This window comes from Ptychodera flava, chromosome 11 (genome assembly GCF_041260155.1).
Source record: "Ptychodera flava strain L36383 chromosome 11, AS_Pfla_20210202, whole genome shotgun sequence".
Classification (NCBI taxonomy): domain Eukaryota; kingdom Metazoa; phylum Hemichordata; class Enteropneusta; family Ptychoderidae; genus Ptychodera; species Ptychodera flava.
Genome location: NC_091938.1, coordinates 25,388,571 through 25,415,619, shown reverse-complemented (window position 1 = coordinate 25,415,619; position 27,049 = coordinate 25,388,571). Strand labels below are relative to the sequence as shown.

Here is a 27,049-nt window from a genome sequence, read left to right as displayed (position 1 = left end):
TTAGATATATCTTCAGCCTGCTGGCATGCATTTCTGGTTATTTTCAAAATTTATGTCCCTGATCTACTTACTAGCTCTGTCTTAGAGGCATGGCCGACGACATGTTTTAAAGGACCAAAGTCGCTCTTTTTTGTGAGCATTCCCTGAATTTTTGTTTTATACTGAAAGTTGTTTGCGTTGTTTGACTGCTTGCAAGATGCTGAGATACTTGTCAACTGTACATAACTTCTACTCGGCTTACAGCCAGACAAGACTAAACATTCAGTGAAACATTCTACGCCTCTTCTATAAAATCAAGTTCAGTGTACAGCTCTCACCATACATAGCTGAACATACCGGTGAAATGTTACATAAACTTTAGACCTGCAAGGTTACGACATTGAGATTGGGTTATTCTGCTGATGAAGGTTGTAGTGCTGCAAATTAAAATTTCAGTAACAAAAATCTTTTGTGTTGAGAACAAAAGTTGAATTGACAGTAATCAGCTAACAACACATTAATTTCCAACCAAAATCGTCTATTTGCGTTCAGCAAAAGGTGTAATTTTTTACACTTTTGAATTAATGAATCGACTTAAGTTTGTCCACTTTGTGAGTTTATGCAAGTATTCCATTTATGACTGTTCTGGATGTAAAAACTTAACATCTCAATGCAGCACATTTCTTGTGTAAGGATTAACTCAGGGAGCAAGACAGCTGGTTTGAGAACACAAGGTGTAAACAGGTCTTTAATATTTGCATAATGGCATGCAAATGAACCGAGTAACCACAAAAACTTTTTGTATCATTCCGATCAAAATGCGGCCACGCCTTGGCATGAAAGATCAAAGCCCGCAATGAAACCCTCAAAAACCGGTAGCTGCTCCAGATTTTCACGATTTTCAAACATTTCAACCATCGTTACTTTTATCCACTTTAAAAAAAGGTCAAGTCATTCGGTGTTAGATTCGTGCATGCCGCCCTTATGCCCCGCCGAGGAAAAAGCAAACTTGGCGATGGTATTAACTCAAGTGGATTATCTGTCAAGTCACGACAGAACCGTGAAAAAGTGTATCAATTCAGTTATTTTTCTACCGGCTTTCAACTCGCAACCCACGATACCCGTTCACCTAGAGAGAAGTCAGCGGTCAACTTCGCTTTGCTACAGGGTGTTTCAGTCATATTGTTGCAACTTCGATCGCGTTGGCGCCACACACATACACTAAAACGACGGGCAGGGTGGTGTACGAAACACCATTCACGTCAATGGAAATCAGTCAAGATATTTAACTTTTTGCCGAAGGAATGTACGAAGTCAAAGCCTATTAAAGCTCCATAAACTGCAGCTTTTTGTGATTTGCAGTATACTATAGTATTTTGTGTTTTGTGTTCAAAATGCAGTTGCTGATTCTACCGTAGTACCAATGCCAAGATTTTGAACAACCTGATAAAAGAATATTTACGTCCATTCGTTCGCAACTCTCTCTCTCTCTCTCTCTCTCTCTCTCTCTCTCTCTCTCTCCCGCAACTTAATATTTGGCGCTGTGGCGTTAATTAACCTTCCGGCATGGACTGAAGATAATATACCGGCGCAGTGTTTCTTACGTTGAAAAATTACGTCGTAATGATATTAGTCGAGATTCAACTTATTTTGTCTTCAATGACACCATTTTATATTGTACAAGATGGGCTGGGTCGGGAAAGCGAACTCACTATAAATGCGTACCTTACCTTAACCTATCTAAGTGACAGAATACTACAACGTGGATTAGGTACTATCATTGATGCGAATTTCAGGTCTTTTTTTCGCAAATTTGGAATTTTGATTTCCAAGTTCTAAATATAACCTGTTGTATTACCGGTGGTCGCTGACAGTGTCCTGTTTTTTATCTCTCAAACATTTCAGGAACGATGAAAAGTCCATGTATTTTTTTCCAGCGATACTTCGACAACTGGATCTACGCATCCATAAAATATCACCCTGGCGCGTAACATTTGATATTTCCAACGAAGTTCGACCGTTCCGAAATAAGACGCCGGCGATATAGTTTTAGGCATGATTTCTGCTAAGCGTAGAATGTACATAATTCAAATTACCAATATATGAACAAGTACTGATGCAAGATCCGACACATTAGACATGCACAAGGTTCTTGACGAAGCCTTGCAGTCGCCGGCAACGAAACCTAATGCGGCCGTTCCTCGCAGATCGGCTACAAGACGGAAGGCGATAAATATTGCAACAATTTGATCTCAGTCACAATGTGACAGTTTTTCGGCACATGAACCTAATCCGCGGATTTCTTGCGAGCATTTGAATAAATCATGCCCGAACGGAAATATCAGGATATTAGGGGGAGATGATTAAAGGATTCCAATTTTTTTTTAGCGATTATGGCCCTTTCGCCCCGCAGTGTGAAAGTCCTAATCAGAATTAGATTGTGCAGTGTTTGTTAAGATCGGATTTGTCGGTGTATGTCAGAAACAATTCGATGACAGCATGGTGACGTGGCAACTAATCGATACCACTTTTGTGTCGACCACTTTATTCGCTATCGTCAGTAAACGAGCCGGGAAACCTCAATAACCATATACGGCTTTCAATAAAGATCGCTAATTCCACAGGAAGGGCGCTAGATAGAAAGCAAATTTCCCAAACATTTTCCCAGTGCCTTAACTCCACACTTCAAACCAGAATTGCACCGCACCCCTCAGATTTGGAATTTTCCAAGTAAAATAAACGCTGAAACTGTAAACAAAGAAACAAAGCGAAAAGCAATCCAAGAGCACAGATAGTCCCCATGTTACTCCAGATCGTACCAAAATGAAGTAACTTTGCGCGCCGAAACAGGCACAACTTATCGCCTGCTTCTGCATAACTTGGAGTTTGGGCAGTGATATAGCTTCTTTTTTGGGTGAAGGTCTTTCAATTTCGAGGCGATAACTACCTTTCACCTGAAAGCGATCAACTGGTTTAGCGCTTTCAGAGCCGGTATTCGTAAAGAAAAAAATTTCGCCGCATGGCGGTAAACTGACTCTTCATAGCGCCATACGTCGCGCACACCAAAAGTATAATGTTTAACGACTGACGTCAATCGAATTTTACCCCGGAAGGATGGAAAGAATAGTACGCCTTTATAAATTTGCTCACATTTAAATCCAAACATTTGGTCATCGAGCGGTGAGACCGGAATATGAATTTCTGTCTTAGGGAAATTAAAACTTTCCGCCAAATGGTGCCAATGATTATGAACCTCAGATTTTACTTCTCTTACTTTAAAGGTATACTGTCACCTGTTCCAATTTTGCCACAGTTACCATGGAAAAAGAAAATCTAACCAATCACAGATTTTAAGCGGGTGGCTGCTTTTTAAAAACAGCGCCCTCACATGGGCATTTTGAATACCAAGGAACGCCCCTTTGACCATATATGGGCATATTTAGATTACAGGTGACTGTATACCTTTAACTTCCGAATTTGCTGGTTTTTTCTGTTTGCCTGTTTTATTTTTTTCATTTATTTTACGTTCACAAAGACAAACCTAAGTGACGACGGACCAAATTCTTTTTGCGTCGAAAAACTGAATTTTACAAAAAATCAAACTATATATATATATGGCACATTATTCATTAAAGAGAGGTATTGCTCGAATGATTTCTACATAGCTGTAATTTAATCACCAACCCGATTCTCAACCTCCACGTTGGTTATCGGATTCCTATTATACCGTCGTTATCTCCTTTAATATTAAAACTGAGACCTTCAGACACTGATATAGACGTTACCGAGTTACAAACTAGTTTTTTCGATGATACACTCCCTAAAGGGTTACAATGGATTGTCTACAGCTTCTCTTCTGTTTCGTAGGAGTATCGTTTGACATTTTGCAGACAGCTTTGCATAACCAGCATAATAACTTCGCCTCACTACTTCTAATTTATAATGAGCATTGTCGTGTTTCCATACTGCTTTTCAACTCACTGAACGCGGAACCATCCCTATCGATCAGGACAGTCCCGTCCGCTTCGTTCTCGCACCATGCAATTAACTCTTCAATTAACATACTGTTTTCGAGTAGTGTTGGACATATATATTACCTACCTACCTACCTACCTACCTACCTACCTACCTACCTACCTACCTACCTACCTACCTACCTACCTACCTATACTACCTATACTACGTATGTCCATAGTACACATATAGATAGATAGATAGATAGATAGATAGATAGATAGATAGATAGATAGATAGATAGATAGATAGATAGATAGATAGATAGATAGATAGATAGATAGATAGATAGATAGGTAAACACATACATGTACACATACATAGGTGAACACATACATACATACATACATACATACATACATACATACATACATACATACATACATACATACATACATACATACATACATACATACATACATACATACATACATACATACATACATACGTACATACATACATACATACATACATACATACATACATACATACATACATACATACATACATACATACATACATACATACATACATACATACATACACACACACACACACACACACACACACACACACATACACACATACATACATACATACATACATACATACATACATACATACATACATACATACATACATACATACATACATACATACATACATACATACATACATACATACATACATACATACATACATACACACACACATACATGCATGCATGCAGTTATATACATCCGTCAATCCATCCATCCATCCATCCATCCATCCATCCATCCATCCATCCATTCATCCACCCATCCGTTTTAATCCTTGATTCGTTAAGTACTTGGTTTAAAGTTGTCTTCGGAAAGTTTGAGCAGTAGTTCAGTTTTTCATTTCGTGGCGCGCACTTCCATAATCAAATGATGCTTGAGCTGTCACTGGGAGGATCTTAAGGATTCATTTGAAGACTTAATGGATGAAGGAGATTGTTAATTTTACATCAAAAGATCAGATGTGCTTTGTCACATTTCAAACGTTTTTAGGACGATAATTAATATGATCCCAACAAAACTCTCAAATAGGAAAAACCTATGACAGTTTGAATTGCATGAAAATTCAAAGAGGCATAAATGATATGAACTGTTCAGTTAATGTTACATCTCAGTTTTCCACAATTTTGGCGCGAAAGTTTTGTCCAGAGTACACGGCCTGTGGAAGAGTGACGCGCTCCGTTAGTGCTTGCAGATAACCGTTTTTATAGTCTCGACATTAACTTAATCCTATCTTATCTATTTATTATCAAAGTCACGGCGTAAATTGATATGAATCAATCTTATCTTGGCTCAAACACTTGCGTGATACACCGGCTAATGATAATGATATCGTGCGAAAAATTCGTTTTATCAATAAAATCGATATTCGGTTACAATATCTCGTTACCGGCAGACGACAACGATAGTTGAGACGACAGTAAACCAGCATCACGCGCCTAACGCGTGACATGTGAGCTGAAGTTTAGTTCAGTGTCCGAAATATCAATTGGTGATTAAAGTATACATTAGAAACCTAACCTTGAAATCTGCATGAAAAATACAAATACTTAATACCTCAATCGGATAAGTAACTTTGTATATAACTGCAAGGTCTCAGTGGCAAGCAAGTAAAGTTGTTAATATTTAAAATTTATCTGTCCGATACATCTAACTTTCAAAGCAGAGCTCAGTGATGTAGATGGGTAGTCTTCCAACTTCCTTGTTAGGGCATCGATGTACTTTGATCATATTTTAGCATGATGCTGCAACTTTCTGATCTTTCTAAATCTTTAAATTTTCCGATAAAATCTCTACAAATTTGTGACGTTACGTACAAATTTAACCCCATAGAAATTTAATTAACTTTCCTGCTATGCCAGCATAGCACATTCGCTTCTGTTTCACATTATTGACTTTCAAATTTATGGCTGAACATTTAGTCCAAAGAAATATTGTATATGGCCCTTGCTTTACTTGTATTTATACAGGAAAATAAATGAGCGACAGAGCATTGTACATATCGCTTGGCATTTATAAAACCACTTTCATTAGATGTCACTGCTAAAGGAAATCTAAAGCTTACAAAGGGGAAAAAAGTGTAACGCCATTGAGACTACATCGTACATGACTATGTAGTCGGATACAGGTCGATTTTGCCGGAGTACTATGGTGCTCACACGCAAACTTGGTATTTGTGTAGAGCGGAGAAAGTTACTTATACTAAAATGCCAGGTGGTGCTTAAAGGTATACAGTCACCTGTATTCTAAATATGCCCATATATGGTCAAAGGGGCTTTCCTTGGTATTCAAAATGCCCATGTGAGGGCGCTGTTTTAAAAAGCAGCCACCCGCTTAAAATCTGTGATTGGTTAGATTTTCTTTTTCCATGGTTACTGTGGCAAAATAGGAACATGTGACAGTATACCTTAAATAAATGTTGATTCTCAAGGAAGAACGACGCTCATGTTTTTCGAATGCATTCATTCTAATGTGTGGATGTATCAGTTTTAACGTACACCTGTCGAAAGTTCCCTCTGCATTGATATTGTACCGTAGATACAGCCTGAAGCTTTGGTTTGGGTGGTATCGCTGTTGCTTATCGTAAGCGCCGCTTTGTCCCGGTGCCATTGGTAGGGACGCCCGTGGACCTTCCAATGGAACGACCGTGCTTAAATTCACGGAAACCATATTTCGCTTTCAGCTTCATCTTCATATCTCCTTTATCACTGAAAGAGTCTTTGTGGGAGGGGGGGGGGAGAACTAACTCATCGGAATGTCCAAGGGCACAATCGTGTTACAAGTAATTTTGACGACCGAATTGATGATTAGATTTTGAATTCAAACTCAAGAAAAAACACAAACTTCAATTTTGTATTGAACTCAATGTCCGAGTAACTTAACAATGTCATCCACTGTTGTTCCCTGCCAAACTGTATCAGCAAGATCTGCTTGAAGCTATCTCGGTACAAATCCGACAGACATTCGCTCATTCCTCTAAAAGAAATTTCCTCGAATTTCGCTGCTTTAAAGCATTTATGTTCCTTTTGCATTAAAAAAGACAGGACTGACGTTCCCTTGAAAAGACGGTCGATGGAGGGAAATAGTATGTATTTTTAGAAAACTATGTTGTTGCACAGTCACGACTCGTACGAAACTTTAAACGGTCGCAGGAGAGAAGAGATCTGATACGTATGTTTATCGATTACTCATTCATAAATCGTTGCCGGGTTTTCATTTGTCGTCTTAAGTCCGTGAAATATGATATATTTATATAAAGTTTGAGAATTTGAACCGTGTAAGGAAATAGCGTTTCAATAAGAATCGCTCCATCATATAAGAAAAGGGTCGTGATGACGTGTTCCCCAGAATTGTTGATGATAGGGGATTCATTGTCCAGGCATAATCACGGAGGGAATTATTCCTCTTGTTTTTCGAATCGCACCTTTAAATTTACAGCATACATGTACGTGTATAAAAATGTATGCATGTATGTAAGTATGTATGTACGTACGTACGTAATGAATGTACTTCTGTATACACGAGAGAGAGAGAGAGAGAGAGAGAGAGAGAGAGAGAGAGAGAGAGAGAGAGAGAGAGAGAGAGAGAGAGAGAGAGAGAGAGAGAGGGGGGGGAGGAGCGAGAGAAAATATTAAGATGTCTTCAATTTTTACTATAATTACTGTTGCATTATATTTTTTCAACCATATACAAAACATACAGGTTTATTCCATAAGCTTTTGCCATATCGAATAGCACGCATCTTGCTATTTGTAAAAGAGTTTCTTTCACTTTTTGAAAGCATAGATACATCTAGACAAGGAGTGTGTTATAGGATCCTGTAACAGCCTTTCCGTCCGATAATTGATGTCATCGCCATATAACGTGAGCGAATTCGGAAGCATATTTGCATTATATCTTCAAGTCGATACAGCTTCTACGCACAAATAAGACGAAGTACCCACAACGAGATGGTCGGAAACTGATTTCTACCACATCAAATCCGCCAATTTCCCCCAGCCATTTTTGGAAATTCCACACCGAGAATGCCCACTCAATATCATTTGACAATCTGCCATCGGGTTTTTACAGCAGTGCCTGCCGATTGTTGGCGATGGTTTTCGAATGCATTTAAACCTACCATTTTAAACGTAAGCGTTCCATATGTTAGATTGTAGTCTACATGAACTACTCCGTGTATATCATCGCTGGAAAACGTCTTGCTTGCGATGACATCGTTTTATCACTCAACGGTAATTCAGAAAGAACATATGTCAAAATTGGCCGTCAAGAGAAATGCCTCAGAAGTCGACTCTGGTAGATCCGGGCACTCCCTCTGAGCAGGAACTCTGCAGCAATTACGAACAGCGACAAACATGATTTTTATCTTCTGTTCTGGTCTCCAGAAACCTCCCGGTGTTTCTTTTCGGGCTTATGGTAGTATGCGCCTCGAAAGTGAAAGACTTAAATTTTTGCTCGTTTTCCCTAAGGAATCTTTCAAACATTATCTTCCAAAATCAAGAATAAAAATCGGGGTCACAGTGCAAATTTTGGTACTAGAGAAGCAAATAACCGAAGATTTACTGATATTTGAAATTCAAAATGGCGGCCATCCCTGTGTTAACTCTGTGGAGGAAAAAATTCTAATTTCGAAAAACTAAGCCGGTAAAAAGTTTTCTTACACCAAGAGTTTTAAAATGAGCTCCCATAAGTGGCAGATCATAAAGAATTGTAAAAGTTTGAGAGTCCGAATATCTGTCCCCAAGGCGCGTTCTACCTTAAAAACGAAAAGTTGTAGGTGTCACCAAAAAGTTTCATCACAAATTAGCGACGACGGTAACGTGCACTTATGATTAATGTTGTTTTTTCGTTTCAATTACCAGAGTTTTGAAAATAATATCACGTGCAAATAAGTTAAACTTGTGAATACAAGCGATGTTGCGAATGGATAGTGAGAAGTACACGGCTATTTACATATTTATGTGAAATCTTTGTTAAACCTGTCTTGATACGCTGATTTGATACGCATTGCTGCTCAAAGGCGTATGACGTTTGCCCGTACGTGAAGGGGCATGAATATAATGAAAAATATACAAGAAGAAGTTTGGTGAAAACTGTCATCTTTACAGATCAAATGAAATGCAAGAGGATTCGAAAAAGTGACTGCAAGAGCAAAAGAACATCGATCGCGGAAGTACAGTTGGTAAAATGTACATTGATCGCCCGTGCAAGGATACAAATTCTACGCTATGATACTGTACTCACGAAGCCATACCGCAAAGAGCGAATAGACACTGGTTAGTTTCTTAGGCCTGGGGGATCGGTGGATTAGTTATGGGGACATCAACTGAATGATGCAATTCATGGCTGGTGCGATGTACTTTATGCAAGTATGAGCCAGTGTGTTAATTCAAAAAGACAGAGACACCCCTCTCCCCATTAAGCATTTCAAGAACAGGGTGACCCCTCATGGATCAACCAACCCGCTTCCCAGTCTGAAGAAACTGACCGATCCCTTATCTCAGAAGGATATAAGTTAAAACAAAAAGTACGCCATCTAGCAGAAGCCTTGAAAGTGTAAACCATAAAGTAAATGTGCAATTGACGGTGAAGAAATAAAAGTCTGCCGCTCGCTGGCTTTGATTTGCCGACACAGTGTCTAGTAATACAATACTACGTATGCTTGTTAAATCGTCTTCGTCCAAAGACATCGTGCAATTCCACTTTCTGTGAAGTATCTATAACAATCTTACTTTTCCCAGCATCGCTTGAAAAAAAGTTAATTCGTGTTTATCCACCGTTTGCATGCATTAACATCTTGGCACACTTTGGTAACATGACAGTTACTGAAAAGGCTTCATCTGGAAAATTGGAAAACCGTTGTTTCCACTGGCAGAATGCCAGGTCTCTAGCCTGGTCTCTGCCTCAACACTGACGTTCGGAGAGTTGGATGTGAGGCGACAGACATACTATGTCTTGCGATTATATAAAGAGAAGTTGATCTACCCTGGCAACGTGAACTATTCGCGCTTATCGCCGGAAAATTTGCTCGGTTAATGTGTAGCTGCAGGCGGGACATTCGCTGATGATATCGTTTGCGCCCTGTTTATCGATGGAGATTCGTTTCACATCCGTTCACAGGGTAATTTTCACAGGTTTAATAATAACAATGATATTCAAAATATACCATTTTCATAATTGTAATTCGTGCTCAGACTTTTGAAATTATTGTGTGTGCGTGTGTTTTGCACACTAATGATCTAGCTTGATGTCATCTGAAATCAGACGATAAATAAATCTTAGCAAGCCTAGGGGAGCCTTACTCGAAGGTGTTGTCAACGCGTGAGCCTGCCGTAAGGAAACCTTTGAGCAAATTGATCGTGTCTTTTGTGAATGTCGAAAGCACATTGCAAGCGGTAAACTTTTATCACCTCACATGTTCACACACGTGAACTAATGTTGTACCGATGTCTGTCTGTCTCTGTGTCTGTCTGTCTGTGGGCACGGTATCTCGGGAATGGCTCATCTGATCGGAATCAAATCTTGAAAATAGATTCTGTTTGTAAATGTTAAGAAATCACAAGTTTTTAGTGGGTGTGGCTCGCATAATTAATGCTAATTTGCATAATTACTCGTTCAGAAATCAAATATTCTCAGAATGATAGAACTATACCTTATGAATCTTAATACAGATGTTAATCAAGAACCTATACGTGCAAACTTTGGTACTAGAGAGACAAATAACTTGTGGTTTCTCGATATTTTAAATCCAAAATGGCCGCCATCCCTGTGTTAACTCTATGAGAAAAAATAAAATTTTCGACTTTCGAAAAACTAAGACGTGAAAACTTTTCTATCGCCAAGAGCTTCAAATGAGCCCCCACAAGTGGCAGGTCAGAAGAAAAGTGATAAAATTTGAAGGCCTGAATTTCTGTCCCCGAGGTGCGTTCTACCTTAAAATGCTAAATTTCCTTCACTGCTGCCATACCATTGCATCATCACATTAGGGAGCAACTTTAATGTCCTCTGGTCAGGACGTTAAGGTTTTATATGCCAACATGTGAAAATTCTTTAAATATGAAATTTATTAATCAGCTTGAAAATGCGCGGTGTCTTTCACCCTTACATTAACATTCTCTCATCAATACATATAGAAAGTTCGTTCAACTTCGGCAAATTCCTTGAAGCTAAATTTTATTAATTGGTAAAGGTCATGAAATACACAAATTAGTAATCAGCTGACTTGAAAATGCTAAATGTCTCCCCTACTGTTACATCATTATACAATCAACACAAATGGCAAATTTCACCAACTTTGGTCGTGTTCTTCATATCTTATGTCCCTAATTGGTGAAGGTCATTAAATATGCAAATTACTAAAGGCTGCTGTAAAAATGCTAAATGACTTTCATTAATGTAATATACCATACTATCCTGAATGAACATAGCAAGTTTAATCAATTTTGGTCAACTCTGATTTTTATTCTTTTTTTGGTAAGAGAATGGTTGTAGGTTTCAAAGAGGAAAGTTTGAGCAAAAGTTTAAGTGTTTTACTTTCGAGGTGCATATTACCTTAATTTCAGCTCATTCCTAATTTATATATACGAATACACGAAGATTGCTCGTGATGTTGATCATATCAATGTTAATGAATTACAAACCCTGGACACTAATGTCAGAAGAGAGTCATTTTACAGATAACCGCAAGATATACTGAAACACGGGAGCACTTTCAGTTCATATCTGGTGTAGATGAGCAAGACATACTGAAATACGGGAGCATTTTCAGTTCATATCTAGTTTAGGTGATTGTATCTCTGAGGGATTGACCATTCAATCTTGGGGTGATAATAATGAGTGCATGCACTTTCTCGCGTTCAAAATTTTCACAGTTTTACGGGTTTTGTGGGGCATGTACACTTTTCTTCGAAAATTCCAACCAGGGTGGGGATTTGACATTTCCAAACCGTGTCAAATTCCTCTCCCACAGGCTACAGAAATATGTCAAATACCCAAGTGTGGGGGAAAAGAGAAGACATGCATAGATAATTCAGTCGAAATTCTAGACACTGCGTATCGTGGAGATCAAATTCCCGTGTAACGGTTAATTTTCCCCCTGTCGCCCCGCACTGCCCTCTGGTGGTCCAGGGAAACATTGTTAGGTGCATAAATACTTCGTTTCAAGTTGCAACAGCAGGACAGTTGAATTTAGAATAAATAATTTGGTCTACACATTTTTCCTATTTTGAAAACTCGCCCTATAAATCTTAGGGTCGATCGTCAAACATTTCGTCGACAAGCCTTTACCTAAGGAAGCTGAACGCCCTCAACATAACTTGGTTGCCTACTTTTTTAGCTCACATGTTCACACATGTGAGCTAATGTCGTATCGATGTCTCTGTCGGTCTGTCTGTCTATCTGTTTATTGCGGCGCCAGACCTCAAGAACGCCCCGGACGAACGCCAACGGATTGGAATAAAATCTGAATAAAATCTATAGATTCCGTTTAGGAATGACAAGAACTGAATAGTTTTTATGACTTGCATAAGTTATACCTACTTGCAAAATCATTTTTTAAACATGAGATATTTTCAGAATGACAACACTATATGTCATGCATCATGGGAACATATATTAAGTAAGGAAGCATCTAACAGATGTCACTGCCAAGCACTGGTAATTTAATTTTAATGACTTTTCCTAATTAGGGATTTATACCTAGATTGAATCGACTAAAGTTAACGTAACTTGCTATGTACATTGGTATAATATAACGATGATAGCTACTATGATATAAAGTTCATGAATGTCATCTAGCATTTTACACCAGCTAATTAGTCATTTGCATATAAAACGAACTTTCCGAATTTGTTGTAAGACCTCTCTTGCAAAAAAATGTTCAGAATTTGAAACCATGATATTGCCAATCAGGGGGCTTTATTCGGACATATTATTATTATTCCAAGAAGCTAATGGCAAGCGATGATAACAAAAGAAAAGTTACAATTGTAATTTTAAAAGTGTGGAAGTGGGGCATAGTATGCAAGGTCAGGGGCCTTTGTGGTAGGACGCGTCAGCGAGAGTCACGAGTGCTCAGGCCCGTGCAATCACTCAATGCTTACCTGCATGTAAGTCCTTGCGCTCGCTGACAGTAATGTTGTTCTATCGCTACTCTCACTGCCTGGACAAGTCCTTCGTCGGTAGGGTCATCGAGCTGTTCAGTTGAAAACAGACTCAAAGGCCGCGAGTGTTGCACTCTCGGAATGTCGAAATCGGCGAGTTTATAGACGAAGGAAAGATGATTTTATCTCTCATGCAACAAATAAACAAATGCCTATAGGTTTTCAGTTTCAGGACCCGAGTCTTCTATATCAGAATATTAAATCCCTGATTAAAGAGCTAGTACTTTAGGCAATCCCATGGCTGAATTCAGATAAGGCACGCCATAGCGGTTATAGCGGTTCTATGCTACAGTGCGGAGTTTGATATGCTTGCCTGTGTATGCAAATAGCATGTCAAATGTTGTGTATAATTATGCGTTGCAATAATAACGCTCTTCCCATAATGTATGCCTCCGCAAGAGGTCGAAAGAGCAGAAATTCTGTTTCAGAGAGTAACAAAGTGAACACACGACTCATAATGTAACTCATAACATAAGCGAATGCAAAAGGGGAAATTAAAAAAGAAAAATTTACAGTCATGAGAAGCAGCATATTTTAAGGAATCTTTGTATGCAGAAAACCTGTACAAGCACTCTAGGCGGCCTAACAGAAATGACGCATGGTGAAGGAATTTGGATTTGCAAAGCGTCAGAAACCAAGGAATCCACTCAAATTAAGACAAAAAAGAGACTGTCAAGGGTCTTCAGAGAAAGCTGCGTGGTGTTTTGTTGTAAAATTTTTTCGGGCAGTATCAGTGAACGCCGTACAAAAACGACCGAAACCCTCCACTCAAAAAAAACAAAAACAAAACAAAAACAAAACAAAACAAACAGCTCAATGGTGTTGCAAAGTGTGTGCAGCTGGCTGTCTACTGGGCTACACTGAAATTATTCCTCGATGCACACTCCATCTCTAAAACACTATTTTCAAAGACCTTTGTTCTTCTTGCAAGCTGATGTTCAGCTCTTTGAACCAGATATCAGTTTTTAGAATTTGTGCATGGTCACCATGTCGATATAGTGTCTCAAGTTCGATTTGGTATGGGATTGAAGATAGATTTTCGTTTTCAAAACTGCTGTAGATAGGTCCGTGTCTCCAATGTTATTTATTCAAGGGGGTAAAAAACCTCGATTTTAAAACATTCGACGTAAAATGTATTGTACTAATTGATAATTTTTGTTTCTCTCTAATATCTTTAAACCTTTCCCTTGTTATGTAATTAGTTATGTAATCGTGTAGCAAACGATGTGAATTTCACTTTCCAGTTTTCAGTCGGTCCATCGTCACAGTACGTAATGCCGGGGGAACATTACTCTTCATTTCAAATGCCCCGGGACATTTTCCTACTTCTACGTCTTCTGGTCGTAGGTGGCGTTGTCGCTAGGAAAAATAGCAATTCCGGAAAATGTCTGTTGAAATACTCTATTTTCATGGTTATATAGAATCATAAAATAAAACCTGTCTCGAAGGATCGTTTATTGGAAAAGTGACTTAACAGATGGCTCATTTATTCATTATGTTTTTTATCTCCTTATAAATTAAAATATCTAGGTTTTAAGACAGTATACCTTTAGCGCTGGAATCGAGCATATAATCCTTGGCCTTGACAAGATAAGCATGAACTGAAAAAAAAGTTGTTTTCTCAACGAATAGAGAGAATGACTCCCAAACTACGGTGGCCCCTACACGCCACGGAACTCTATTACTTTTGAATATAGACTCTAATTTTTCTTGACAATATCTTTAATATTTGTAAGAGATTTGTTTCTCCAACACAAACTTGTAATTTTGTATGGGCAACTTTATCTTAACATTATCTTAACTTTAACTTCTCGAAAGTAGTTTTAGTTTAACCATAAACAAAATATGTTTCTCAAAAGTATTTTTTATTTTGTAAAACAAAAGTAAAAGTTTTCAAGATGACAAACTCCCCTACACGTCATGGAAATTTATTACTTTTGAACATAAACTCATATTTCTTGACAATATATTTAATATTTGTAAGAAATTTTATTTCTTCACAGCAAACTTTTATTTCTGAACGCGGAAACTTTATTTTTGGGGTAAACTGTTTTTAAAAACTTTTAACAAAAAAACTTTAACTTTTAAAAAATAACTTTAACTTTGAACAAAATATTTTTATTCGAAAAGAAGTAAAAATTGTTCACGGCAAGAGTTGAAGATTTTTGCTGAGCGCGAACTGAGTTACTTAAATGACATAACCTTATGTCTTTAGAGCAGAAAACTTAAATTCTTAAAGAAAAGTTTTGTTTTTCCAAGAGTAAAATTAATTTCTTTATGGAAAAAAGATTTTCTCAGAGCAGCAAATTGAAATACAGAGAATAAAACTTTTTTCTCAATGGCGAGAAATTATTTTCTGACGACAACAAAACAAATTCTTTCAAGATATATTTTCCACTTATGAGTGTGGTTTAAGAATTTGGTAAAACTGAACTGAGAAAGAACGAAAAAGGAAGGATGAAAAAGTCAAACTTACTTTTCTTCAGAGCAAAATTTATTTCTGAGAGGAGAAATATTTCATGTGAGGGCGCAATTACCTATAATGCATAGCAAACTCTTTCTAGAGAGAGTAAACATATTTTTGGGAAGAGTAAAACATTTTTCCGACGAGCAAAACTTTATTTTAACGGCGGCGGAAGTTAAAGTATCCCACCATGCAACACCCAAGTTTGATGACCCAGAGTCTCCGAGACAACCATGACTGACTTCATCGGCGATACAGGCACGCTAGCCCGGCCCAGCTGCAGTACAGTACCTCGAGGTTTTACCTAGGGACTTTGGTCGGACGGTTTGCCGTACTGTACTGCAGCTAGCCTGGCCCTACCCTGCCTGCGTACGATGCTGTGTGTTGGGGCCGTATAACGCCGGGAACACACAGCATCGTACGCAGGGCTATGGGCACGGGCACGCAAACGAGTCAGTTCAACAGTTGCCACTTGTCTGAGTCCCTGAAGAACGGTTTTGTGTTTGAGTGATTCGTTGTGCGACGGGATGGACCGCATTGGATTCCTTCATTAGCTGTGCATGGGCTGTGTGTTACCGGCGTTATACGGCCTTCCACCACATAACGCCGGTAACACACAGCCCTGCCATCCAGAGCTATTCCTTCATCAGTTGCTGTGTTGTGAAATGTTATGTTGTGTGATAGTCATCTTTTCTATAAGCCAGATTCGTAATTGATAGAGTCTTCGACTGAACTGAACCTGGCCCGCCAGATTTGACCACAGTCGAGCGTGGTTCAAAACAGTAGTTGTGGGTCCACAGCTGTGGTGTTTTCGGACGGGATATGCCACAGGCTGGTAGACTTTCACGTTTTTGACCCCGCAAACCACACGTACGTGAAAGTCAAAACCAGTCCGCGACTGTGGTCAAATCTGGCGGGCTCGGTTCAGTTTCAGTTTCTATAAATTACGAATCTGGCTTCTCCTCTTAGAAAAGATGAATATCACACACATTGGCTGTGTGTGCTGTGTGTTTACCGGTGTTATGTGGTGGGAGACTGTATAACGCCGGTAACACACAGCCCTGCCATGCATAGCCCTGCGTAAAGGTCTGTGTGTTCCCGGCGTATAGTAGAGAGGTTTAGTTACACGTAATTACGTGTAACTAAACCTCTCTAATAACGTATAATAACGCCGGGAACACACAGACCTGTTCGCAGGGCTATGTCTAGTCTGGCAGAGACCCTGCGATTCGCGTTCTCCCCTGTTGGAACACGCGCGCCGTTCAGAGACGCGACGCTGTGTCTGGCAGCGCGTGTTCACACCTGCATAGCGTAGTCTTCGAATGCAGGCCCATCGTGGGCGCGCACAAAACAAGGCACAGCGACTGTGGAGAGTCTAGGCTATGTCATGCAGAGCTAATGAAGAACCCCAATGCGGTCCCGTCGCACACCGTCTGCCGTCAGGACGAATCACTCAAACATAAAACCGTTCTTCGGGACTCAGACAAGTGGCAACTGACCCGCTTGCTGCGGATCCGTAGCCCTACCACTCCCTGTGCTGGTTAACATAACCAGCACAGGGAATGGTAGGGCTATGGATCCGCAGCAACTGACCCGCGTGCCCGTAGCCCTGTGTACGATGTTGTGAGTTCCCGGCGTTATACGGCCCCAACACACAGCATCGTACGCAGGCAGGGTAGGGCCGGGCAGGCGTGCCAGTATCGCCGATGATGTCAGTCATGGTTGTCTCGGAGAGCAGATCGTCCATGTAGCCGACATGAACACGAACTGTCTGATACCGGCTACCAACTCGGAGACTCTGGGTCATCAAACTTGGGTGTTGCATGGTGGGATACTTTAACTTCCGCCGCCGTTAAAATAGTTTTGCTCGTCGGAAAAATTGTTTTACTCTTCCCAAAAATATGTTTACTCTCTCTAGAAAGAGTTTGCTATGCATTATAGGTAATTGCGCCCTCACATGAAATATTTCTCCTCTCAGAAATAAATTTCGCTCTGAAGAAAAGTAAGTTTGACTTTTTCATCCCTTTTTCGTTCTCTCTCAGTTCAGTTTTACCAAATTCTTAAACCACACTCATATGTGGAAAATATATCTTGAAGGAATTAGTTGAAGGAATTAGTTTTGTCGTCTTCAGAAAATAATTTCTCTCAATTGAGAAAGAAATTTATTCACTATATTTCAATTTGCTGCTCTGAGAAAATCTTTTTTCCATAAAGAAATTAATTTTACTCTTGAAAAATAAAACTTTTCTTTAAGAATTTAAGTTTTCTGCTCTAAGGACATAAGGTTATGTCATTTAAGTAACTCTGTTCGCGCTCAGCAAATATCTTCAACTCTTGCTGTGAACAATTTTTACTTCTTTTCGAATAAAAAACGTTTTTGAGAAACAAATATTTTGTTCAAAGTTAATGTTATTTTTAAAAGTTAAAGTGTTTTTGTTAAAAGTTTTTAAAAACAGTTTACCCCAAAAATAAAGTTTCTGCGTTCAGAAATAAAAGTTTGCTGTGGAGAAATAAAATTTCTTACAAATATTAAATATATTGCCAAGAAATATGAGTTTATGTTCAAAAGTAATAAATTTCCATGACGTGTAGGGGAGTCTGTTATCTTGAAAAAAATTTACGTTTGTTTTACAAAATAAAAAATACTTTTGAGAAACATATTTTCTTTATTGTTAAAACTAAAGCTACTTTCGAGAAGTTAAAGTTAAGATAATGTTAAGATAAAGTTGCCCGTACAAAATTAAAAGTTTGCGGTGGAGAAATACAATCTCTCACAAATATTAAAGATATTGTCAAGAAAAATAAGAGTTTATATTCAAAAGTAATAGAGTTCCGTGGCGTGTAGGGGCCACCGTACCAAACTCCTAAGTCAGATCATATCAGATATCCGAACGCCTCGCCATCTGTTTCACATTAGAAACCGTGGACGGCAGAAACCCAGCGAAGGATTTTCAAACTGATGTTTCTTTTTTCTCACGTTTCTATAACTTTTTTGCACCCAGAAATGGATAAATCTCGCACATGCGGACCGTTCAAATTCGCCTGCAAGGATGGAAAGCAATGCACAGATGACTGGGCACGATGTGACGGTAGCTCTGACTGTGATGACCACTCGGACGAACAAGATTGTTGTAAGTTAATCTCACTTGGTAGCTTGTGCCGAAGAGGCATAAACACCAGTGTTTTTTATGTATGTATGTATGTATGTATGTATGTATGTATGTATGTATGTATGTATGTATGTATGTATGTATGTATGTATGTATGTATGTATGTATGTATGTATGTATGTATGTATGTATGTATGTATGTATGTATGTATGTATGTATGTATGTATGTATGTATGTGTGTGTGTGTGTGTGTGTGTGTGTGTGTATGTATGTATGTATGTATGTATGTATGTATGTATGTATGTATCTTTGTATCTAAAACATTTGCCGTATGCACATTGTAAAATTTACCGTTTCTGAAGTTGAGTGGAGTATGCTCTCAGTATCCCTCTCAAATTATACAAACACACAATCGAAAGCATATGTAATATAATAATTTGATGAAATACGTGAAATGTTTTACTTTATCTTATCGATGACAGCTGGCGAAAACAACGCTTGGTTAATACGGTGATATCAAAATACATAGTCTATTACATACTTGATGAATACGAAAGTACAGAACTTCTGAGATCTTGTTCACAAAATTTGGCCGCCATTTATCGTAATTTTTACAGTGTAAATTTTTGAAATGGACGTTTTCTTTTCTTTGCTTCACTATGTCTGCAGTTAATCACACATGCATTAAAGGTTTAGTTAAATGCGCTGACCAGTTGCAGTGTATAGCAGAAGAGTGGCTGTGCGATATGTACGTTGACTGCAATGATGGCTCTGACGAAGTAGCAAAAACATGCGGTAAGCTTAATCAAGCAGGGTGAAGGGTGCCCTCTAGAGTTCTATATGTACTTTTACTGTGCTGCTTCCTTCCGGACATTTTTAGAAACTTCTTGACTTGATAGCTTTATGAGTTATGAAGATAGTAGTTCGTTTTATTACTTTCATCGATATCATTGCACATCTGAGTATTTGTTTTGTAAATTTAGTGTATTTAATATTTATAAATTGGAAGAATATTCTTCTTGTCTTTTTGTAGCTGCAAAGCGTAGTAATATTTTACCCGCCTACATGAAACAATTACTGACAAGGGAAGCTATAAAATCCAAACGTCAGAAGTTATTTGTTAACATTTGCATTTAGAGTGTATTTTGTTTCATCTCCCATTACATTTTGAACGTTCCGAACGTTTAGTTTCGAAGCTCAGATGTAGAGATGGCAATGTTTCCATCTTTGCTTGTTCTTTGCTATTCTCGTTGGTTGATGGTCGCCTCACGACATCTGATCCACTGCTATAGAAGAGATTAGTCTCGCATGCCAGACCTCGAACTTGCATGCGGAGCGAGCGGCGAGCGGCTAGCTGCGAGCTCGTAACCTGCGGTTACTCGCACCTCGCGGCTTCGCCGCTCGCGCCGCACGCAGCCTAGGTTCGAGGTTTGGCATGCGAGACTACGTTGAGATCTGCTGCATCGGCCAAAAGAGCCAACCAATCAGCAAGAGGTTTACAACCATCCCTTGCTATGGGTCGTAGCATTTTTTGTTAAAAGGCTGCCGTATTGGCTTCTACAAAGAGTGAGATTGGAACGCGATCTCCTGTGGCAGTGGTTAAGGTGTAGTGAGCTATGCGACTATCAGCTAACGCGAACAGCAGAGAAACGTAGCTATCTCGCCAATCTTCTAAAAAAGTCAAGTGAACATATAGACATGTTAAGCCTTGGTAAAATCTGTTTGACTCTCTGTCAAATAAAGGAAGTGAAAAAATGTAAACATGCCAATCTCGATCTACATTAACTTCCTCGAGCCCTTACAAAAGTTTTGGCGCATGCCTAGCCCTGCGTACGATGCTGTGTGTTCCGCTACAGCTAATAGCCCCGCTCACCACAGCCCTGCAAAGACCCGTACGTAGAGTTGGTGACTTCAAATCCATTTTTGGACTTGACGTAAAAAGCCAAATTACTGCCGAAATTCAGCGTTCTTGGGCCCAAGTCGTATCCCTGCCTACCTCAGCTACCCGATCGCTTCCAAAAATGCCAGTCTTTTATTCTTTTTTCGTAAATAACCGTCGATGTCGGCAACTCTCTCGCTAGCCCTGCGTACGTACGCAGTGTACGCTGTGCATTCCCTGTGTGCGTTCCTAACACACAGCGTACACTGCGTACGTACGCAGGGCTAGCGAGAGAGTTGCCGACATCGACGGTTATTTACGAAAAAAGAATAAAAGACTGGCATTTTTGGAAGCGATCGAGTAGCTGAGGTAGGCAGGGATACGACTTGGGCCCAAGAACGCTGAATTTCGGCAGTAATTTGGCTTTTTACGTCAAGTCCAAAAATGGATTTGAAGTCACCAACTCTACGTACGGGTCTTTGCAGGGCTGTGGTGAGCGGGGCTATTAGCTGTAGCGGAACACACAGCATCGTACGCAGGGCTAGCGCATGCCCTGATTTCTGACCCTGCACTGCATATTAACCTTCCGCGATCCTCGTGTTTCACACAGCGAGGTGCGCACTACTTAACGCTGCCTACGGGTGAAAATATTTTACCTAGCTTTCCACAGATGTGCTCAAAACTTGTGTAAGACGAATTATTTGTAAAATAGAATCTAATTGTCTCAATGTCTGTCATTAAAATGTAATGTATCGCACTTCGTATAATATACTGGTATGTAAACACTTTTAAATGTAACCCCTTTGATTTGAATGTGCAAAAAATACTGCAACTATCAAATTGCAATGTTGGCAATCAAATTTGTATGAGGCTTTTTATTGGGGCAATATTTGTTATACTTCAGAAGAGATGACGTGTCCGCCTGGCATGGTAAAGTGCGACGACGACAGACAGTGTTATGAGAAGAAATGGACGTGTGATGGCGTTGTTGACTGCGCGTCAGGCTCCGATGAAAGAAACTGCCGTGAGTATAATACAGTGCTGTTGCCACCTTTGTGGTGTGAGAGCGCCCTGCACATAACAACTGAAAATTGCGTCTTTTATTCAATTGTGTCAGCTCCGCCATTGCTACTGATATCGAATGCCCATTGTTTCAGTTTGCAAATAAATAGAATACCTGAAACAAAACAACCGTACAAGTTCACAGTGAGATTCACAAAAGCTTTTGAGTTGAAATTATAAAGTATTTGATGAAGAATCGTGCGCGTTCATCCAAGAAACGCAATATTTTTATTCCAACACATTTTAGTAGTTCTAGGATAGATAAGAACGGCCTTCATATCACTTAGATCACAAAGGATATTCCTTTGATATGTGTGTTGGTGACAACTCTCGATAATTGAGAAATCATTGAAGATCGCAAATTTTTCACCTTTATGACATTTGTACAATGATTACGGAGACGATTGTATCCTAGTGAAAGCTTGAAATGTGAAACCCGGAAATTAAAAAGCTGAGCAAAATCGTAAGTCTTTTGAGACTTAAGTTTTTTTTTCGCTTTTTCATGCTTTTGCTTAATTAGATGCATATGAGTGCGAACGAAATTGGCAAAAATGTAGCGACGGAAGACAATGCATAAACAGTTCCTGGATCTGTGATTCGAAGAAATTCTGCGCCGACGGAAGTGACGAGGACGACTGCGGTAAGTACGAGTCTCTTTGATGTGTGTATCGCTATGAAAAGAATGTACTGTGGTTCGATTAAATTCTGTGTCGACGGAAGTGACGAAATGACTGTGGTTAAAGTACAAGTCGCTTTGAAGTGTGTCTCTCTATGGTAAGTACGTACCGTGGTTAGAAGAAATTCTGTGCCGACGGCAAAAAATGCACCTTGATTGGTCGCAGTTTTTCAGTTTTTTGTTCTGTTTCTCATATTCAGTTTAAACTTCGTCTCCCTACAATGTTTACTTTTCCAAGATTCAGCGAGTAAATTCCACCAATACCTGCACTGATCATTGTTAATTTGATAAATACAATTGGTTTCAATGTACTAAGTTGACAAACTTAATAACCTGTGAATGTTGAGAAACTGCTTTTAAGAAACTTCATGAATACAAACGCATACAGACTAATTCACTATATACCGGAGTATTAGGTTTTCAGCAACCTGATACCGTGATCTTATTCATAGTGAATCAACATTCACATATTTGCTTTGGTTAACTTTGTTAAAGGGTCAGTAGCTGTAACTTTTGACGTTTTTCATGATTTCTGTTCTGGAAAACAAGTACGTTCCTGAATTGTTTCAATAATGGCGAAATACTGAGTATTAGTCTTGCTAACACTGTGCATTATGTATAATATGCAGTATCATTGCTGGTAATGGATACCTAAGAGTCCGTACTAAAACCCATTTGTCAACAATAACACTGGCTCTGCATATAGTCTCGGTGATCCAGACTCTCTGCTGGGGGCGCTGTCGCTTCCACCCGGAGAAGAGACTTCTGCACTGATGCAAGCAATATTGATAATTTGAACAATGGGCATTTCAACATAGTGTTTGGAGTATACGTAGAACAAGAAACTGCATTTTGCAAAGTATAAGTTGAATGATAGAGCTGCTAATCTCCTGCCTGACTTTCAATTTTATTGTCAGGTTTGAATTTACTTTCGGATATCAGTGTAATATTGCCATTGAAGATCGGAAAGTAGTTTATTTAATGGCATAAGTTTTTCAAGTGCATTGGTAATTTTAAATCGAATTTGAAATTTTCGGTACTGGCCTGGCAACAAACAATGAACTTCAAGAATTCAAAACCTATCAATGGTTCAATGTAGACAGGATGAACAGATTTTTGGTGCATGTATCTGTCCTCTCTGACTAAAACCTCAGGAGATTTTGGGCCACCAACAGACTCATCATGCATACATTTATTCATACGTGTGAGGGCTCACATTGAATAAGACCAGCAGGAAATTACTTTAAAAAGACTATGTAATTCATTATTTAATGACATTTTTATCACTGAAAACGGGGTTGAGAAGCAAAGAACAGTGTTCGCTGAGGAGGTAAAGATGTGTACACTCTTTCTCTTTTCTCTCCTGTTTTCTGTTATTCTTTGCTGCTTTCTCACGATTGTTATTTGCTTTACAATCACAGGACACGACAAAGAACTGGACTGGACGCTTTGCCTGGATGGTGTCACCACCAAATGTGCCAACGAGAAACAGTGTTATCTGAATAGATTGCGATGCGATGGCAGGGAAGCCTGCAGTGACGGCAGCGATGAGTGGGGATGTGGTAAGTGTACCGGAGACAGTCTCAAAGCTGAAGCTGCCTTTCCCACGTTTTGCTTCGCCTCTGTTGTAGCACTGTTGTAGTCCCAGATACTGCAATGTCATCTAAATATGTGCACTATATGAACACACTCTGCAAAGGGATTTTGCCTTTCTTTACAATGTGAACACATTCAAGCACTGGAGTTTGATGTTGCTTTGCTATGACGGTAGAAATGCTTGTGTTGCAAGTAAAATTGATAGGCCTCCGTACAGCTAATTCCCAGTGCTGACTTAGTTGAATACTCAAATATTGTTTACATAGTTGTACTATCATATACATGGAACGCCAATGATTTGAAAACGATATTTTTGTCCTTGACATTCAGCAGAACTTTGCAATTTTTTTTCCTAATCTACCACTTACGGGGGCTCATTTTCAAGTTCTTTGAGTATAAAGGAAAATTTTCACAGTCTTGGTTATACAAGAATCCAAAATTTTATTTTTCTTTATAGTGTTCACACAGGGATGGTGGGCATTTTGAATTTCAAATATCAGTAAACGTTTGGTAATTTTGAACTGTAGTGTCAAACTTTGTACGGTGACCGCTAATTTTTATTCTTGAGTAGGTAAGAGAATAATTGAAAGTTTCATTTGAGGAAGGAAGTTCGAGCAAAAGTTCTTTGACTTCGAGGCGCATATTCCCTTTATCTATTTTTGGTCTCACGAACGACTGTATGTGTTTCTCGGCAGAAAAGTACGATTGCCCGAAGGATATGGTAAAATGCCTGAGCGATACCCAATGCATATACTTTGAATGGTTGTGCGATCATGAAGTTCACTGTCTAGACGGTAGCGATGAACTAAACTGTGACTTTGCTGGTTTGGACTCGGTGAGTATCCACACGGACATGGGGTAAACACTGCAATGGGTAGGATGAATTCGACACCAGTGCCCTGGCAAAAAATATCCCTTTAAACAAACAAACAAACAAACAAACGAACAAACAAACAAACAAACAATGTAACTTCACTATCAACATTTCATATTATGTGCTGGTATGCGGCATAGGGTTCATTCATGCTTCAAAATTTATACAAGGTATATCCTGCACACTGGTTCAAGTTTGACTCGGTTTCGGTTTCAGTTTCGATTCAGTTTCAGATGCCCACGAGTCGGCCATTTACAAAATTATGAATTTATGGCTGACTTTGTTGAACCTTTGAAAGCAATACCGAAGGATATCTCTATTACAGGTGATAAAATGTATAAAGTTTCTTAAAGTTTGTTGTGTCCAAAACTGAATGCGAAAGTGAAAGCAGGTCTAATTCCAGCTTCATAAAGGCTGTCCTGTTGTCAATAAACTTTTGCAGTCAACTTAAGTGGTATATAAGGGAATGACAAGGAACCATTTGAAACCGTAAATTTGAAAAAAATTTAATGAATATATACAAAAGCAAAAATGTATCACACAAAGAATCACACGGATGTAAAAAAGACAAGACAATAAAAACCTGTGGCCCCAGAAGGTCGCCGCTGGTGGCAGTGTAACCGTGAATCCATTCTGAGCGCCACTATTGCTTCATGTTCAAATACAAGCAAAAGTGTTGTTAGACCGGCGTGTTGCATCTTCTCGACACATGAATCTAAGACTTAAGATGGGAAAACGTTTTCCAAACAAATGTTAAAAAAATGTTTCACCCCGGCAGAGTTTAGATAAAACAGCTCGACTATTTCTTTCCAAATAAAAACCAATTGGAAAATATTTTGTTGACTGAGCAGATTATAAACGATTGTTTGTTTTCGCCATTCCATCCCTCACCCCAACCCCCATACACACACACAAATACACACAAAAGTTCCCCTCAGCATCTAGTATAAATCCATACCTTTGCAACATTATTGGGAAAGTACATTTTATGTATGACTCCAACATCAGCCTATAAGTTTCCAACTTTTCCTGTTCAACGCATAAACTGAGTGTTTTTATTGTGTTTGTCTTTCAGGGCTCTGCAAGTGAAATTGATTTTACATCTGACCGTGAGACATCGACGGGCATCTGGTGAACGAACTTCCCTTGGTTGAGTACGCGAAAACCTACAGCCGTCAATAAATAAATTGCTGTACCCGTCGCGTTCACATCACACATATCGTCTCATTGTTCCATTTCTTATTCGCCATATAAAGAGAGGATGTTTAATGTATCGACTAACTTGCAAAGACCGCAAATTTTATTTAAAAAACAGGAAGGCCAGTTCATAGTTGTACATATCGGTTTGAAACTATATTTTACACACGGATTTGAGAAGAAGTTTGAGCAAGACATTGGTATATGGATAGTTTCTTCCGTATTAATTTGGGAATGTAGAATGGACACGTTGGTGTCTGTTAATTAACAATTTCTACGTGGCATTTCGCCGCTTTGTTTGCCGATTAGATTTTGTGCTTAGACTTAAATAAAGCCAATTCTCTATTTTTGTGGATTTGTAATTGTCTGAATCAGCTATTTAGCATATTTTACAAGAGCGCGGATTTTAATTTCCATTGGCTGAAAAAATATCAACGACACACAAAAAAGCAATAAAACTGTGTTGAGCCATTACGTGTGGTATATGTTGTGTTTGTACATGAATCACAAAGTATTTGTTTAACTGCTACCGAGGATCAGGATCATGACGTTGTGCTGTGGAATTAAAGGTATCCAGTCACGTGTATTAGTAGCTTTATCACAGACTTTCACTCGGCGGGACAAGTAAGTGGACAAGACTGAAGATTAGAGATTACAAAAGAACATTGTTTGAATTGTTAGTAACCGAGGGAGTCCACTTATAGCATTTCTTTTATTTAGAGACCCCCTAAGACTGAAATCTCTTTTAGGGACTGGTCAGTTTCTTAGGCCTGGGGGGGGGGGGGCGGTGGATTATTTTTTGCCGACGTCAAAAAGTGGCTGACCCCCTATTCCAAATTTTGAAAACAGGGTGACCCCCCTATTCCAAATTTTGAAAACAGGGTGACCCCCCCCCCCCCTGCACGCGACAACTGTAATATGTAATAATATAATACTGTATATATATATATATATATATATATATATATATATATATATATAATATATATATATATATA

At 39.0% G+C, this 27,049-nt stretch overlaps 1 protein-coding gene across 2 annotated transcripts in view; it reads left to right on the top strand.

Moving 5' to 3' along the window:
• The window catches only part of LOC139143088 (very low-density lipoprotein receptor-like), a 44,738-nt gene extending 18,213 nt beyond the window's left edge, over window positions 1-26,525 (top strand). The window contains exons 3-9 of one of the 2 annotated variants that reach the window (XM_070713251.1): window positions 18,659-18,787; window positions 19,437-19,562; window positions 21,551-21,670; window positions 22,229-22,348; window positions 23,806-23,946; window positions 24,676-24,815; window positions 25,930-26,525. In XM_070713251.1, coding sequence (XP_070569352.1) covers window positions 18,659-18,787; window positions 19,437-19,562; window positions 21,551-21,670; window positions 22,229-22,348; window positions 23,806-23,946; window positions 24,676-24,815; window positions 25,930-25,989 — 836 coding nt within the window. In that variant the 3' untranslated portion in view covers window positions 25,990-26,525. The remainder of the gene's footprint in view (window positions 1-18,658; window positions 18,788-19,436; window positions 19,563-21,550; window positions 21,671-22,228; window positions 22,349-23,805; window positions 23,947-24,675; window positions 24,816-25,929) is intronic. The other variant, XM_070713252.1, reaches the window with a different exon arrangement.
• The last annotated feature ends 524 nt before the right edge of the window (window positions 26,526-27,049 follow it).